General features: G+C 42.1%; 1 protein-coding gene across 1 annotated transcript; it reads left to right on the top strand.

Moving 5' to 3' along the window:
- Positions 1-331: 331 nt before the first annotated feature.
- brms1lb (BRMS1 like transcriptional repressor b) lies at positions 332-6,887 on the top strand. The gene is made up of 10 exons (XM_055044670.1): positions 332-693; positions 884-974; positions 1,274-1,401; positions 1,486-1,565; positions 1,674-1,770; positions 2,191-2,280; positions 2,365-2,429; positions 2,504-2,543; positions 2,671-2,800; positions 5,586-6,887. Exons 1-10 carry the CDS (start codon positions 558-560, stop codon positions 5,701-5,703), a joined length of 975 nt encoding a protein of 324 aa, XP_054900645.1. The 5' UTR covers positions 332-557; the 3' UTR covers positions 5,704-6,887.
- Positions 6,888-18,300: the final 11,413 nt, after the last annotated feature.

The raw sequence follows: 18,300 nt of genomic DNA, 5'->3' as shown, positions 1-18,300 counted from the left end.
GTTGGACACTAAACCTGCAGTAACTCTTATAACCTCTGGATTTCAGGGCCATAATTTCTTGTGGTGCCGACAAGCTTGGAAAATCCTATTTCTAAGTATGTAAAAACACTCCAGTTGCTTGCAATAAAAAATAACACTAAAAGCTTCACTTTTTTTTTGTTTGTTTAAATTATGCTGAAAAAAAAACACTTTAATTTAAAAAAACCTAACCTGTACAATTTAGTTTTTCTTAAGAAAAACTAAATTTAAAAAAAATCTTGTTGTCTGGAAACCTCCAACTATTGCCAAGCCCTAAATGATTCAAAGAAAAACTACAACTCCCTACCGCTCCGCTGACGTAGCCGACTTCTAATGCCGGCAGCTGATTGGCTGTCATGTGTAGCGCCTGCTGCGATTGGTCGACGGTGGCCATGATTGTGTGTCCAGCTGGGAGAATGCAGAAGAGCGAGGCTGGCTAACCGGCTAGCAGTCTGAGCCGCGTTTCCCCTCTTTCCTGGAGGGGGGCTAAGTGTGAAGCCTTTGCCGCGCCGTCGACCCCGGCTCTTCTCATAGCTGCCATGCCGGTCCACTCACGGGAGAAGAAGGAAAGCAACCACGAAGAAATGGAGGTGGACTTCCCGGAGCAAGACGGCAGCAGCACGGACGAGGAGGACACGGTTAGCTCGTCCGTGTCTGATGATGGAGATAGCTCTGGTAAGACGAACAGGCCCTAAACACCAATGTACACCGAAATTAAAATATCGTTGGTGTTTTTTGTTTGTTTGTTTGTTTTTTCTTGCTAAAGAAAATATGTAAATTTGTAGGAGTCAGTAATTCAAGGTGTAGGTGGGGATTAATGAGAAAAACAGGTGATGTCAGACTTGTGATGCTTTCACGTTCACAGAGATGGACGATGAGGATTGTGAGAGGAGGAGGATGGAGTGTCTGGATGAGATGACAACACTAGAAAAACAATTCACCGACCTGAAGGAGCAGTAAGTTATTACATGTCTAGAGCAGATTGAAGGTGTCTGTTATGTCTTCATTTCTGTCAAATGGAAGGAAAACGGTCCATTCTGAAAGGTGTGACTTTTAAAGTAACCTTTGTGTGGAAGTTTTTAACTTCTAGTGGTTAAAAATTTGAAAGCAGTGTAAATTATCTTCCAATTATACACCAACTTTGGTTGATTTATCATATGAACATAGTCACTTACACTAAAGTTTGTGGATGTAGCATACAAAACGAAAACAAAACATGCACCGATAATAAATCTGCCTGTTTTCTGCTACTCAGGCTGTACAAGGAGCGCCTCAGCCAGGTGGAGATAAAGCTGCAGGAGGTGATGGCCGGCTGCGCCCAGGAGTACCTGGAGCCTTTGGCCAACCTGCAGGAGAACATGCAGATCCGGACCAAAGTAGCCGGTCAGTCGAGATGGGGGGTTTTTTCTCCCTTCAGCTGCCGCTAACTTCAAACAGTCTAACCGCATTCATGCTGTATTTCTAAAGGGATCTACAAAGACTTGTGCCTGGAGTCAGTGAAGAACAAATATGAGTGCGAAATCCAAGCTGCTTGCCAGCACTGGGAGGTGAGAGGTCAAAATGCGCTGGAAAGCGGAAAATGTGCGTACATGTCGGCCTTGTGAGGAGTGTTTTGAAGGAATCGTCAAAGTTTTGCCCTCTTTGTGTATTTTCAGAGTGAGAAGCTGCTGCTTTTTGACACTGTGCAGAGCGAGCTGGAAGAGAAGATACGAAGACTGGAGGAGGACAGGCACAGTATTGACATTACTTCAGGTATTAACAAACCACCATCAGAATATTTGTACTTTGTGAAGCATTTCAGACGACTGGTCCAGGTCAGGAAAGTTCCCTGTCAGAAAGAAAGTCTTGATAATGATGCTAATTCAGTCAGGGCCTTTCCTCATCACAGTTTAGCGAACTCCACATGTATTTGAGCTTTGGACATCCAGTTCTACGTCTCTTGCCATCCTCCTCGCTGTGTGGGGTGGAAAGATCAATATTGGTTCTCGTCGATACGAGTCAGACCTCTGTGTCGCATCTAATTAATACCCCAGAAAAGCAAAGGTTCCTAGGAAACCTTGACCAGTTTAAAATAGAGAAGTAGAGAATGGGAACTGTCTTTTCCCTGCCTTGGATGCAAACATCTTTGTTCCTAGTAATAAAGTTGTTTTATTTTTCCTCTTTGCCCTCCAGAGTTATGGAATGATGGACTGCAGGCTCGGAAAAACAAGAAGAAGGATCCCTTCTGTCCCGTCAAGAAGAAGAAGCCTGTTGTCGTTTCTGATATCCTTCCATATTTCCCTTTACTCCTCTCAATACTTCTCATGTGAAGACTGTAGCTTTTTCCTTAGCTTTAGCTGTTTCTACGGCCTTATATTGTTTACATGCTGCAAGACCTGGATATTCTTGAAGACTGGACGGCCATAAGAAAGGTAACGTCCTAAAAGCGGACAAAGATCAAAGGCACGAAGGTTTTCTGATCTCTTCCTTTCTTCCTCTCTCAAAGGCGATGGCGTCCTTGGCGCCGCACCGGGTGAAAGTGGATGGTAAGAGTCTTCCCTCGTCCTCGATTACAGTCAATACCTGGCAGAGTGCGGACATAAACCCAAGCTTAATGCTGGAAGGCTTCACTCAGTGCTTTGTCCTTTCTTTTCTTTTTGTTTCGCTGGAAAGTCCCTGCAGTGAAACCGGACAGACATCACCATGTGGCGCGCTCCGAGGAAGGTCGGCTTTTCTACGACAACCAATGGTACTGCAGGGGACAGACCATCTGCGTCAACAGAAAAGACGAGTTTCCAACCAGGTACGATGGAAAAGTGTCGAGTTGGTGAGCAACAAAATAGATAAAATGACAAAATTTGGGGATTTTCTGATTGACTTGAGGTCAGAGTACTGCCTGTTGTCTTGTATCGATATGTATATCGATCCCCCTCCCAATCATTAAACCAAAACAACCTTTGTTGCTCTGCTCTATGTGATTGAAAGTCAAAGACAGAAGCAGTAGAAAAGGTGAGACTTGTTCACTCAGCATTGACTTTTGAACACGGATAACGGTACGGTGCAAAAACCATGATTCATGTGTTGACTGTAAGCATTCAGTTTTTCATGTTAAGAGTTCCTACAGTAGAGTAGATGAAGCAGGTGAATGAGGAGCTGCTAATTCCATGGAAAGCAGACAAAAGGTGTCACTTGATGAATTTCCGTTGACAATACAATTGTGCTAATTGGAATTAAATAAATTTGCTTAACGGGATTAAGTTTTTCAACAGTGAAATATCAAAATATTTTTTGCCCACATTTGCAGTGAAAATGCAGCTACTGACATTATATTTGATCAGAATGCAAAACATAAGAAATCAATGAATAGTCCCTCCAGAAATTCATGCAAAATCAACACATCCTGGCATTTTTTGTGCTAGTGAAGAATTATGAATTCATTGCAATTTTTACACAAAATGGCCAAAAATGTTGGGTTAAAGTTATGCTAATTCTCACCTGCAGATGGCAGCATTTCTTACTTCTGCTGCCACAATCAAGTTGTAGTCCGTGATGGAGTTTAGGTTCTTTGGAGAATAAAATGTTTTTGTGTCCAGTCTTTCTGCTTCTTAGTTTTTCTCTTTGGAGGAAGTGAAAAAACAAAGAGGATCCTAAATTGCAGGTGTGCTCTGGTTAGCTCGTTTGCGGTCGACTACCTTTATTTTTATTTCAACGCGCTAACATTGGCATTTACAATTGGGATGTAAAATGAAGGAAGCTATAAGAATGGCACATTTTAATTTTTTCTCATCTTCCTCTCAGGAACAGTCATTATCTATATTCAGAGGAAGCAGCATCACGCTGCAGTCTCCATAAACCAGGATTTTACACACATCGTAAACTCAGGACCAAATTATTACAAAGTTTACATTTCACTCATTTAGGGAAACTTATTGTTCTTCTAACCATAAACCATAGATCCTTCATTCCTGAGATATGCAGCCAGAGTAAACTCCATTCATTCTGCAGAAAATGCAGCTTCATTTTCAGATGCTCATTAATGTGTATATTAATCATGTCTGAGTGGTTTGATGCGTACAATAAAGGAGTGAAGCGAGATGAAATACAGTTACAGTTTACAGCACAAACTGAAATAAAACTGCAGTAAAATGTTCTTTTGGATTCATGAAACTAGTTATGTAAGATTAACACGTTCCTGCAGAACCTCAGAACCTTCTGTTTGAAACGCGGCGTTTTAGCTCTTCGTTCTGCTCAGATTGACACCCGACAGCTCCAGAAGTGCTAGTGAGAGAACTGTTTAGACATCAATATGTGCTCAACGTGTGATTAAATGTGCATTAGACGAATCCATATGAAAAATGAACAGCAGAAAACCCGCCGACCAGAGCCAGGGCATGTCTGAAGCATCCGTGGGAGAGAATCTCAGAGCTCTTGGATAAACAAAAGGAGAAACGTAACATGGCCATTTTGAAAACTATTAACTTCCACACAGACATTCCTCCTTAGATAAACACCCTGTTGTCCAGTTGGATTTCAGGGATCATTCTTCAGCTTCTCTCTCTGTCCAAATATGGTCGCATGTGGCTCCAGGAAGATAAAATCAGCAATGCAGAAATAAAACATAAATGTCAAAAGTCATGCCTGCATAAATTAATTATGCACTATGAGGCAGGCTTATGTTCCTCGAAAAGTAATCGTACGCCATCAACTTTTCCACATTTTGCCTCATTATTTAACATTTAATAAAGATTTTGTGGGATAGCCCAACACAAAGTAGCAAATTCTTGTGAACCGGAAGGAAAGAGATTCATATTTTTAAATCTTTTGATTTATCACAAGCTTAAGTCGTTCACGTCTGTAGCAGCTAAAACAATTAATCAATATTTGAAATAATTGTGAATTAATTTAGTCATTGATTAATTAACTGGAGTATACAAGCTTAAACAAATGGTCATCTGCTGAAAAAATAACCCCATTCATAACAGTAATTTAGCCAAAACTATACAAAAAGTTCCTACATTTCACATTTAAGATAAATTCATCTTTGTAAAAATGTTTTAGCCCAAACTGTTAGTGGAAAATTCACTTACTAACAGATGCAAATTTTATTGCATTTTAAGCAATAATATGTTGATTTTCTTATTTGTGTAGTAGTTGTGTTTTTAATGCATTTTTAATAGTTTAAAACTTTTTGTTTAAATTTGTTATTCTCGCACTTAAAATCACACATGGACATGTTAAAAAATTTGAGGAAGTTCCAGTGTTACATTTTCAAGCCACAATCATCAGACTGATGATGCATAGAAAACATTTTTGTTTTTTATCTTGGGGGGCAAATTTTCCAGAGAATGTGAGTAGATTGATGCTTTTTGCAGTTTTGAGAACCAGTCAAATTCCCAAACACCAAGAAATGTTGATCCAACATTTATTCATTTATTTTTCTTCTCCCGTAACCGTGGCAAAGTTTCCGGTGGTTGTTTTCCCATGCAAATACCCAACAATGGAGGCTGAGCACTTAATGGGAAAGTGACTGTCTGTGGTATCACATGCTAATGCTTCGGCATGTCCTTGTGTGTGTTCTCACTCTGCAGCGCCATCATCACCACCATCAACAACGATGAGGTGTGGTTCAAGCGGCTGGACGGCACCAAGTCCAAGCTGTACATCTCCCAGCTACAGAAAGGCAAATACACCATCAAGCACTCCTAGAGGAGGCAAGAACAACACTTTAACACCCCCTCTCCTCTTCCCTGTGTTCATCTCCGCTGTGTCTTTCCGCCATCTTCCATCTCTTTCCATTCTACCACACACAGTCTAAACGCTAACGCACACCTACCGACGCTCTCTGTACCGAGAGGATCGTCCGCGTTCACGCACGATTCAGCACGGCGTTTTTGCAAGGCGTCATTTTTCTAAGGAGCGGAGATCAATGCAAAGTGCTGCTAATGAGAAACACGCGGGGGAGGGGTGGGGGAGGAGAAACTAACTGTGAAGCGCAAAGCTCAGTCGAGTGCCTTTCCGGGACGGGACGCCGCTGACGGCCGGTGGGAGGGAGGAAGGAGGTCTTGACCTATCAGCGCAGTGAAGCTTTACTCAGTGCTGCTTTCGCCACCAGGGGGACTGAAGCGGGTCAGTGAGCGTGTGGAAGAAAAACCCTCTGAACTTGAATTTCATGCTCGTAGAGAAATTGAGTTATAATCTTATTTGGGCAACAAACGGTGTCATAATGTTGAAATCAACTTGGTAACCTTTGTGTTAAATGACCTGTTGATGTTTTTAGTGGAACTCAACCCCATTTTCTTTCCTCTAAGCAATACTCCCCCTGTATATAGTTGTGCTTTGTGAGTCTTCTTTTCGTCTCGTAATGTTGCCAAACTGCTAATGGTACCTCCGCTATACGATCAAATAGGTGGAGTTAAAAATGAGCTAACGTTTCTGTGACCGGATGCGTAAAGCTTAGTGCCATTCTGCTTCACTTGCTTCGTTCTCTTTCCTGTTTTACGTCATCGTCTTTGTTTAAACTAAAAAAAATAATCTGTAAAGCTCATCTGGACAGAGTAGAAAAAAATACGGAGAATTTAAAGAAAAAAAAGAAAAAAGTATGAATTTATCCATCCATCCATCCAGCCTGTGTACATGTATTTGCTTCTTCAGAGCTTTATCTGACTTTGTCTACATCAAGTATTACCTGCAAGTATTGAACTGAGAGGTATTTGTGCTTAAATCATAAGAAAAGTTGTACAGGAATCCTAATGTGGCTTCTTCTGACGAAAACGTTTGACACAAACTCTTGTCATTTTTACTGTTTTTTTTTTTGTTTGTTTTTTTAATTAATGCATCATGATTTCTTGTACATGAAACAATCAAAAAATAAAAACCTAAAGTCATGCCTATGCTTGTATTAATCATTGAAGATTGACTAAAGCGGGGAGACTCAAAGGTTTACGAATGAGTAAAAAAACAGAGTGTTTTTACACCTGACAGATCCAAAGCCGTGTCAGACGCCACAAGACACCCTCTGGGTTTTTAGTTGGAATCGGATAAAAGCACAAGGTAGTTTCTATGCCTCATCTTCATTATCAGCATATATTCCTGTTCACGGTGGACTTGCACTTGATGAAGATTCTGTGCGTTGCAAAACTCTGCTAGCATCATCCAGCTAAACGCCTCTTGATTTTTATTTCCCACATTACAGCTGAAAGCAATTCATTTATGTAACGCGACAGGACAAACTGGTGCAAAGTCTTCAGCTGCAAGTTTTATCTCCAGCAGCTCTGCAGACGTCTGGATGCAGACATTTTTATCCATTCCTCTTTCCAAAGAGCCACAGGTTATGTTGGTAGGAAATAACAATATTTTCTTTCTCTGTATATACTGTATGTCTGTATTCTGTCAGTGATTTGCTTTAAACTAAACAATTTTATCGTTGGTTTTTTTCAGTCTCTTAAAAACTCTTAACTCTAACCGTCCATTCATCTTCCCAATCACTCTGAACAACTTCTTTGTGCTGAAGGGAAGCATTCCCACAGCATGATTGCTTTTTTCTTTTCTTTTTATAAATATACAGATATATATGTATATATCATGTGTTTATGCAAAAGAGAAAGACAAGTTTGAATTACTCTCAAATATTCGGGACTGGTTGTTGCCACTAGCGCTCTGTAGCGCCGACCTGAAAGTAAAAATCTACAGTTTGTGTCCAGAATGTGTGGAATCTGAAGAGATGTTAGCTGCACCTTTTCCTGACCCTTGACCCGTACAAGTCCAGGATGGAGGGACAGTTGACCCTAATGATCCTCTTTCCACGCCTAGCTGCAGTCTGGTCCAACATGTGCCATGTGGCTATTGAGAGGACTTTCTTTCAACAATGTGCACCATTTTAATAAAGTATTTTAAAGTTTGTGGTTGTAATGTGACAAACTTTTGCAAAGGTGTTGAAAAAGATGATATATCATCTTAGTTATCATTGCAGTTGATAATTGCAATGATAATAATGATATTACTAATCTGTAATACTGCAGTTTAGTAGAGGACAGAGTCTACAACAGTTCTCAACCCCGGTTCACCCCTGGAGTGTGCTGAACCCTGGCTACATTTCACTCCGACAGAACAAGACGGTTGTGTGTGTTTGCGTGCGTGTTTGGGGCGGAGGGCATTTAGACGGAAAATGCTGAGCTCGTCTTGTTGGATAATGGCTCGTTTGGTCTGCTGCCCTGTTCAACCTCTCAGTCACCTCCCTGCCAGGAGGCCACTCAGTAAATTAGCACCACGTTCAGTTATCGATTCACGCGATGCTGTCTTGAAATTCAAAAGAGTCTGCGGCAAATTGGTTGAGGTTAATCAAGCTCCGTTTTTGAATACCGTCATTTATTCGGACGTGGTTTCACTGAGTTGACGGTGCGAGGTCTGGTCGTTGCCTCGACTCTGGCCAGAAGGTGGCAGTAGAGCTGCGCTGTTGGAGAGGGGTCCGGTTTCTGCACTGGATGGGCGGAGGGGAGGTGGTTTGTTAATCTGGGGCATCCTGCTGCTGAAGCCTTCCAGCTGATGAGAGAAGGGAAGAAAAAGAGGAGGGATGAAAGCTCGGTTTGATCACAGCTCGCTGGCCACGTTTGCTGCTGCAACAGAGAGTGAAAGAGGAAAATCCCCATCGCCGCGTCAAAGGAAGAAGCAGAGAAGAGAAAAGCAACCTGCCTCTTCTCAGTCCTTGCAGCCCTGAAGCAGCTTGCCATTCTCTTCTAACTTTGCAGAGGAGCATGCTTAAATATAGTCTGCAATGAATACAACACAACCTTGAGCAACAGGAAGGAACTTCCTTTTCTTTCTTTAAGCAGATCTTGCTGGGGTTCTGGATGGTTCTGCCGAGCCTCCTTTGACGAGTCAGATCCTGACGGTTGAGAGAGGCTGGCCGTCTTCAGCTCCATCCATACTTAATGAGCAACCAGAACTGCAGGGCCATTGTGGCGTGTTTACTGCAACACTGGGGCTAATTAGACCGTGAAAGTGTCACAATGTGCTAAATTACTTATATCCCCTTTATTTCTGTGTGCTGTCACGCGGAGCTCCGGCCGAGTGAGATCCTGCATGCGCTGTGTAGTAAGGTCAGTGCATTGGCATGAACTTCTGTGGGGGGTGAAAAGATGGTAAGCACAGAGTTGTCATCAAAGGCTTGAGATGAGCTGCCTATCATGGAGGTGGTTTCGTCTGGAGCAGCCAGATGAGACCCGTGTCACTTCTCTGAGGGTGTCGGTGTCCCAGAACTGGCCATTAGTATTCAGTGCACTGCGCCATCTTCACCTTATGCCCTCCAAACATTTCTTGCATCATCTGAGCCTTTGCTCAGGGATGTGTTTATTTCCCTCACCTTTTGGATTCAATATATAAACAAAGCAACTTTCCATCTAGGATATATCAGACATCTATTTTGGTCTTGTGACAGATTCTGGATTTAAGTTTGGTCCGGGGTAAAAATTTACCCCAAGCTCAAGTCTTTTGCAAATCTCTTCTAGGAATGCTCTCTATTGAGCTTCACTCATTTTCCTATAAACTCTTGATCAGTTTCCCTTTCTGCCGTGAAGACAATCATCCCCCCACTGGGATGCCAACACCAGGTTGCAAGATAGCAATACTCTTCCAGGCGAAAAGGTTGTATCGTTGACCAAAGTGCCTTCTTCCTCTTCTTCTTTAGTTTTTATTTTTACTTAGAAATTGATGGGTACTTATTACTTTTCCAAAATTAGAACATACTTAGTAAGACCACACAACACTTTCTCACTTGTGCTTTATCAGCCCAGAACAGGGATTTAAATAAACTTAGAATACAGAAAAACTACGCAAGCAACTCAGAACAGGAATGGATGATCAACATTACAAGGTTCTCTCTTTTGCTTTTTCATTTGGTTTGTTATTTTGTTTGTGTTTTCTTTTTAATTTAAAAAGCATTTTAAATTGTCTTGTGGCTGAGAATGTGCTACATAAATAAAATTACCGTATCTTACCTAGCTTACCTTCCACATGTTTGCACTGTCCTGTAGTTTGCTAGGGGCAAACTAGAGAAGGGATTATTTCATCAAGGTCAAACTTGTAAGTAGTTGTCCCACCTGATCTTTGGATCCCCGCATCTCCTCCAGAATTACCATTGGTCTGTTGGCTGCTTAGGTTTAGGTTAGCAGCCATGGCTTGGTAGGTCTTGAAGTCGTGCCATGCTCTTTCCACTCGACGCTGATGGATTCATCAGATATCCAAAGCTTAGCTGTGCCTGTGCTTAAATTAAATCATTTCAAATGCCTGTCTTGGAATTTGCAGTCTAAATTACTTCCTGAAATTATGCAAAACTGAAGTTATCCAATTCATAGATTATGGCTCGAGAGTCCATTTAAACATATTTAATTAAAGCTAGTAAGAGCTACGGTTGGAGTCAGGGTTAGAAAATGAAACAGAGCTCACCTTAAGTCAACTGGCAAACCTATGTGGAAAAAAACAAAGTGTTGCCTTTTTTTTTGAGTGATTAATGTGTTTTCTGTCTGTCTGGATGATGCAAAATGTAGAAATGGGGAACAGCACCTAACAGTGTCATATCTGTGATCAAATCAAGTGCACAAACAATTACCTCAGGGAGGAAGCTGCAGTCGAGTTAAATAATGAAAAGCTGAACGACTTCAATAAAAGTGACAGTACTCCAAGCAGTCGTAGGTGATCTAAGGTGAAAGTGGGCATGACTCACAAGCGGAGCTTCACTGATGGATAACCAAATCTTCCCAGAAGCCAGGCTCTGAGAGTTCACAGCAGTGTACACATTTCCAGCCACTATAGGGTCAATCAGGCTTTGGAACAGATACTTGGGCCGGGCATCGGTCCATGGCCCCGACCTGACCTGACCTGACACCACCCCCTGCTGGGGTGACTGGCAAGAGTGCGCTCACACCGAGACAGTCTGTCAGAGCCTAAATCCCGGCACAAAACGATCCCCTGAGAGGTCTGGTCTGAAAATATAATCTGGACGTCATCAGCTCGGCCTGTCTGCAAGGTAAAATGTCTGTGTTTTTAGAGGCGGAATGATTCAAAGAAGAGAAACTGGTTTGTGTTTCTTTCCTTGTCTGTCACATTGTGCTCTTACGGTGTGTGCATCACTGATCTCTTCTGGTCATGTGGGGCTTGGAAGGAGTTTATTTTTAACCACCCTCCTCTGAATTTGACTGAGGCGGCTCCATCCTCTGGCTCATTCCTAGTTTCTACCTCTGGTCGGCACATCTGTAGCCGCTATCCGTCAAACAGTGACAACAGTTTAACAGAGCAAACAATCTCATCTTTTGTACCACCCAAACAGCTTTTCGATACGAGACAGTAGGATGTTGTGTAAGCTTACAGTGACGTGGCTTCAGGACTCCCCCACACCCCCCGTTTACTCCGCCAGGACACAGAGAAAATAAAAATAGCATAGTCTGTGTTGTGCGTAAGCTTTGGGGTGATGTGCGGCACTTTCTGGGCTGACGTCCGAGCAGACCCCCCTGAGGCTCCACCAGTGGCCGTGCAGTACGATCAAAAATCCCCTCGACTTGAACCAATTTCCTCAACTAACTGGTTGGTCTTGAAACCTACCAAATCTGTATAAATACAGATCCTCAGATCTGAGACTCTGTTTACAGGAAAACTGTTTGGTCCTGTTTGCAGTTCTCCATGAACCATGTAAGAGAAATAATTTAGAGTGGCGCAGAGCTTCACCTTCCAGCAGGACAACAGCCCTAACTGAACAGCCAGTTGTACATTGTAGTGAATTAAATCAGGGATTGCCTACAGCTCCTAGATGTGTCCCAGGTCTGACACACATGAATCAAACAGCCAAGTTACTTCCTGTGCATGCTGAAATGTCCTACAGAGTCCTGCTAATGTCATGTTATTTAATTCAGATGTGTTTAAACAGAGCGACAGTCGAACATTGTTGGACGCTGATGCTCAAGGGCTGGAGTTTGAGAACCCTGGTATGGAATAAAGCAAGCATTGGATATCAGAAGTAAACACTGTGATGTCCACGGGTGATCCCAACAAGGCGTAGCTCAAATGGTGACAAGTCACCAGAGTGCTGTGAAATAAGAAGATGCCGAAAACAAGCAAATGCACAGCACAATAGAAATGAAGATGCTCAGGTGGTCTGACCAGATTCGACAACGTCATGAACAAGGATGCGAGAGGAAGATTCAGAATAGCTCCCATCACAGCCAAGATGAGGAAGGACCAGCTGTAGTGGTATGGCCACCACATTCGCAGCAGTGACAAGTCTGTGGCTAAGTCACCAGTATGCCTCGATCCTATTGGAAAAAGACAATGTTCGCATCCAAAGAAATGCTGCATCACTGGCATCATGCATGACACAAAGACAGAAGACCTAGCCCTGGAGGACACTAGCGACAGGGCCAAGAGGAGACAGAGGACCCTGCACCCCTTCAGACTTTAAATAGATAAGAACAGTGTGATCAAAGAGAGCTGTAGATTAAAACACATTCATATGTGAGTAGTTCTCTATTCAGGTTGACTGAAGTTGACCTATTTTGCAAAAAAAAGAAAGGATTCTGTATAAATGTGGAAAGCTGGTACAGATGTATTTCTTTCCACTTCAGATTTTTTTCAGACCCAAGTTCTCAACAGCAGTTATACATCGAGACGACACGAATGCTTCCAGGTGTTGACGATAAAGATTCAGACCACAGCTTCCCGAGACGGGTGGTCCTTGTCTGCCGCAGCCATCTCTGATGTCTGAAGTTACAGCTCCTCCTTACTCGACAGCCTGAAACTGAGGAGCTTCAACAAGGGTGGTGCTCCTCTGAGTCAGATTTGTTGAGCTATCCAGATGAGGTGGCAGTATCACCTTCCAACCCCACACCCACCGTCCTCAGACATCGTACAGTACCTCCTCATTATGTCAGGTCTGATATGCAAAGTAACTCCAGGAGCCGCTGTTGCATGGCAGTGTCTGACAGGAGCAGCATTTATGAGACGCTGTGTGTGTGTGTGTGTGTGTGTGTGTGTGTGTGTGTGTGTGTGTGTGTGTGTGTGTGTGTGTGTGTGTGTGTGTGTGTGTGTGTGTGTGAGACCTTTGATACCTTGTAAGGACCATCTTCTCCTTACAGATCCCACACGAAGAGTTGCTGTTTTGGGGTTAGGGGTTAGCTTTAAGACAAAAGTGTGAATTGAACATAGGGTTAGGGTTGGGCATGTACTGATGATGGTTAGGCATTAACGGAGTTACTAAAATGAATGGAACTCATTACATAGCCTTCAGTACGTATAAAAGTACAAAGATATTTGTGTGTGCCCTTCCCCATTTCACATCCTCAATGGCCTTCAAGCCAGTGACAAGACAGTAGGTCAAAGACTTTACATGGAGTTTACACCCAGTTCAGTTCATCTCACTGCACTGATAAACAGACGCATCTTATCCAGCTCTGGGAGGCTCTTCTTAGTGCCCGATCCAATATGGAAATGTAGTCAAATGGTCAACTGGCGCTGGATATTGCCTGGATGCAGACACTCTGCACAGTCAGGACACCCTTCCTGGATCTTCCTCTCAAGCTGCAGGTTGTGTTTGTTTACACCTAAAGCACACGTGCGAATAAATCTCCGCGGCTACCCTTTGTTTAAGTTGAATTTCCACTTGAGGGCTCCTCGGGTTTTTCTCACTCTTTCAGTTTTCATACATCAGGGAAAGTGTGCTTTGTGCTGGAATCAGTGGAGGAAGAAAATCAGCCAGCCATTTGGCCGCAGTCTTAATTGGCAGCGTGTCTGTTGACGGGTTGCTTACGAAGCACAATGCACAGACAGGTCTGGCCTCTCTGTTTCTCTTCTCCACTGGGGTTTAAAAAAACACGCATCAGAAGAATCTCCTACTAATCTTCAGGAAAGAAAAGAAAAAAAATCCAAGCGTATCCCTCTGACATTTGAAGAAAAAAAATGGAACAGAGGGACTAACCAAGGTTGGAGAAAGGCCATCCCTAATGAGGTGAGAGGGTTGGAGTGAGTTTTGGCGTTTAGGCTCGGGCCAGTTTCCTGTGTCAGGGTTGACCGAGTTTTTAAAATGTTATGGTTTCAGAACCACTGAAATTAATAGTGTTATTAAAGCCTAAAGAGAAAGAGATGGAGCACCTTTAGTTCTGTCAAGCAAGCCAGCTATGCCTGTTCCTCCACATTTAGCTGGCTGAAAGAAGGCCAATGCGGTTTTCCTTCACTTTCAAAACAAATGCGACTGATGCTCTAAAAATAAAACGCGCCCATTTCTGAATGGTAGTTTAATAAACCAGCAGCTTATGGTAGTGGAAACATGATATTTTATTATCATAAATGCTGATTTTATCGAGACTCTTGTGCAGCGGAGAGGTAAAAAAGTAACACTCCCCCCCACACACACACGTATCAGAACAACATTACAAATTTCAATGTGCTTGATTGGGATTTTATGAATTTTTTTTTGTAAATATTCATCCATATTGATTGAGGCAGTTTGAAGAAGTTTTTGTACAAACCATGTTTGGGGCACAGCAAACATGGAAGAAGTCACCCTGACACCAATCACACCTCCACCTGGTGGTGGCAGCATCATTTTTTTTTTTTAGCTTTTAGCAAGAACATTTATTAGAGGCTTTAAATGAGTTAAGACCCTAATCGTACAGTGAGACTAACCATTGAATGGTTTAGAACTTTGCATGAATGTGGTAGAATGGCCCAGTCAAAGTCCAGATCTGAATCCCGTTAAATATATATGGATGGACTTGAAAATTGTTTTTCAAAGGTGCTGTCCGACCAATCGGACTGACCTGGAGCTGTTTTCCAGTAAAGAATGGACCAAAATGTTAATGGGCAAATAAATATGCACCGAGATTTTCAGCTGCTGAAGCGAAACGCTAAAGAAGTTGGAGAGGAATGAAAACTTTTGTGAGGCACTGCATCTCCAGTCAGTCCTCCTCCTCTTCTCATCCTTTTAACAGTCTTGTTATGTAACCAAGACTTTCAGGTTCTTTGTAAAGACGCAAACTCTTCACCTTTGCTGCAGAGTAGGTCAGTCTGATGGGTGAATCCGTTTGCAGGTACAACCAGATGTTGCAAGCGTGTTGCTGCCTCCTGTGTTGACACACTAACAAAATTTGCACTCTGGACAACCAAAAAAAAAAACACAGCGAAAAGTATTCCGTCATTAGTAACAGTAATTGGTTGCGAGTGTAACAAATACCGTATCGTGTTCCAGCAGTTGTTAACGCCATGCCTCTTTCAAGGAATGTTCTAAGAAAAATAAATAGAAGACTAATGTTTCAGGCCCACGGGGGGCTCCGCTTTGAGACCAGCTGAAGCGTTAGTAACTCCTCTAAACGGGAGGGACGGGGGGGAAGTTTAAAAGGTGAAACTGGCTCTTGGCTAAGTGCAAAGGAGAAACAGACGAATGTTGGACCCATCAGGGAATGACCTTACATCTTAAAGTACAGTCTGTTGTTGCTCTGTAGTCCACTCACACTGGCTCTTTTAATGTTACATCACTGTCCTCATGCTGTGAGCGCTCTTTCAGCAGCTCTAAAATGCAGCTTTCATTGATGTGACAGAGTTGAAAATGCCAGTGGTGGGTTACTTAACTCTTTTTATTTTAGCACTTTTTGACCCCTCCTGCATAATTTGTAAGCAAATCATCGACACGTCCAGCAAGCATCCTTTCTCAGCTCTGCTGCGGGTAGAGCGGGGGTTTTCCCTCTGGCGGCGGCAGCGGTGCAGGCCTCTGTGTTTGGTTGCGGTCGTACTTGTTTTGCAGGATGTGGTAGTTTCACAAATGCAAATTTAATACTACAAAAGGTTTTCTGTTGACACTATTTGCCAAAATTGACTTTCCGCAACTCCTTGAAACTAAATGTGTCATTGGCATACCTAAAAAAAGAATTGGAAAAAATATGAGTACTTGTTTAAGAACAAGAAGTTAAGATGGTAAAAGTTTGACAACATGTGGTGCTAAGTAATGAAACTTCGGGGTTGCGACAAAGCACTATTACAATCATACTTACCACTTATTGCACTGTTACGCAAATGATATTCATCTGTCACCGCTCATAAAGTGAAGTTAATATGTATAGCACATTTCAGCAATTCAAAGTACTTTACATGATAAAAACATAACGCTATAACCAGTTATGAAACATATTTTTTCAAATGCCGTCATCAAATCCATCAATAATAATCATTGTCAACGAGACTGATGACAAACGCACGGCTCCGTTTCTCAGAATTTCGCTGGGAAATTGGTCAATTAGACGTTCTTCAGTTCATAGAAGGCCGACTTTGTAATCGTCTTTATGTGTGTCTGAAGGCTCACACCAATACACCTTGAGAGGGGGAGGCTGGAATCAAATACACCAATGTCCGGGTTTCCGACACACAGCTCGTTTGCCTGTTGGGCCTTTCTCAACGGTCGACCAGAACCCTGACAGCTGAGAGCTTTAACTGGAACAGATGGGGCAGGTTTTTGTGATTGATCGATTTTTTTACGCCAGCTAATGTTGAACCTTTGCAATCAGTACATCATAAACGCAGAAAGCACTGTAGCTGTTTTACTAGTAAAACATATGAAATTCAATGTATTTATAAATTTGTACATTATTTTTAATTTCTTGTCAAATTTTATATTTAAAATGTCTCCACATTGACAGCAAGTTGTAAGTCAATTTCCTTGACCAATAAACTGATTCTGATTCTGAAAAAAACAAAAAACACTAGGGATTTAATTTTTATTTCTTACTACTGGACGTCTTGTGACAGTTTAATTGGTGAGGTATTTCTGAAAAATATTTGCTTTTAGATCAGGGCAACACTTGGTGTGTCCAGTGCAGTGCAGGGTGAATACAGAAGGTAAGGATAATTCATACATCCGGCGATTGGTGCGTTCCCTGTGCTTGGTAATCAGAACTCGGCTTTGGGAATGACGTCGCATCCGCATGCAAGTTGGAAAACCATTGAGATACAAATAGTTGTTTTCAGTGGCCAGGCTAACATGCTATTAGCAAACCAATGATGTATTTCAATCAAAGTCTGTAGCATCACTATCACCAACAGATTGTATTTCATTCATCTGAGACAAATTTAATGAGATAAAAATCAGCAGAAGATTGAACAAAAGTACTAAATAAAGTACTAGTGGAAGTAAAAATAACTTGTGGAGAAGACCTTAAAGTGAGCAAGACAAGAATCTGACGATGTGCGTATCATAATAAAGAGAAGAGAAGTATAGTTAAAGATCATTCCACTATAAAACAAATGTAACATTACAGTAGCTTAAATAAAAGTAAGCCAGTTTAATTCATGTCAAATGAAACTCTTCTTCCAATTTGGATTTTTCAGTCTGCTCAAACCATTCACTTCAAGTCATATTCGATGTATAGAAATTTATTTGTAAAATAGCAGTATGTGCCTGTAAAACACATAATACTGCCCTTTTGAAAAACAGTATTCATAAAATAACTTTACAAAAAACATCTTTTTATGAAATACTCAAAAGTGAAAATGTACCTTGTCTAAAGGACGGAGATAAAACAGAGACTCTCTTCAGATTTAGGTGATCTAACGGAACATCTATGGTCACATAAATAGCCATAAGGGGGATTTTTGACACATATTTATTTCTGAAGTTCCCTGTCTTCAAGCGGTCAGCGTGACGCCTCAGTCAGCAACATTTCCATCTCCACAGTAACTGAATGTTATACTGACTAACGGAGGCTGAAATCGTTTTAACTTATACGCTCCACAACAACAGGATATCTGTAGGTGGAACCACTGCTCTGTCGTCTGGACGGAGGGGTTGCTGGCTGCCGAGCTCACAGTACAAGTCCAGCTGGATTCAGACGTGTTGCCACGGAGAGCGTGGTAAACAAAAACACAGCAGTCTCTTGCGTACGGACGAAAATGCTGTGTGCACTCGCATAGTTTCCATGGGAAAAAACATGAGCAGGGAAAAGCAGCGGTCTAGGAGTGTCCAGCTAACGGCCCTGCTGTCCAGCCTGCGTCTTCAGGCAACCCGCATTCAGTTCAATTCAAAAATGAAATATTATCACAGCTCGTATCATCCGAGTGTCTTCAAAGAGACGCTGTGGGCAGGTGAGGTCTTCAGTAGCAAGTTGTAGGTCACGTATTATTGGAGTTTTGAGATGCAATACCTTGTTGCCATGGTTGCTCATTAAAAAAAATTGTCCAAAAGTCAAAAAGTCAGAGCAAAACTACGTCCAACTCCTCAGCAGAGGTATAAAGAACAAAGTACTTTATTAAATAAGTGGTTGGTAGATTAATTAATGT

This window comes from Poeciliopsis prolifica, unplaced genomic scaffold, assembly GCF_027474105.1.
Source record: "Poeciliopsis prolifica strain line A6 unplaced genomic scaffold, Auburn_PproV2 SCAFFOLD020, whole genome shotgun sequence".
NCBI classification, from domain to species: domain Eukaryota; kingdom Metazoa; phylum Chordata; class Actinopteri; order Cyprinodontiformes; family Poeciliidae; genus Poeciliopsis; species Poeciliopsis prolifica.
This window is presented reverse-complemented; position numbering and strand designations above follow the sequence as displayed.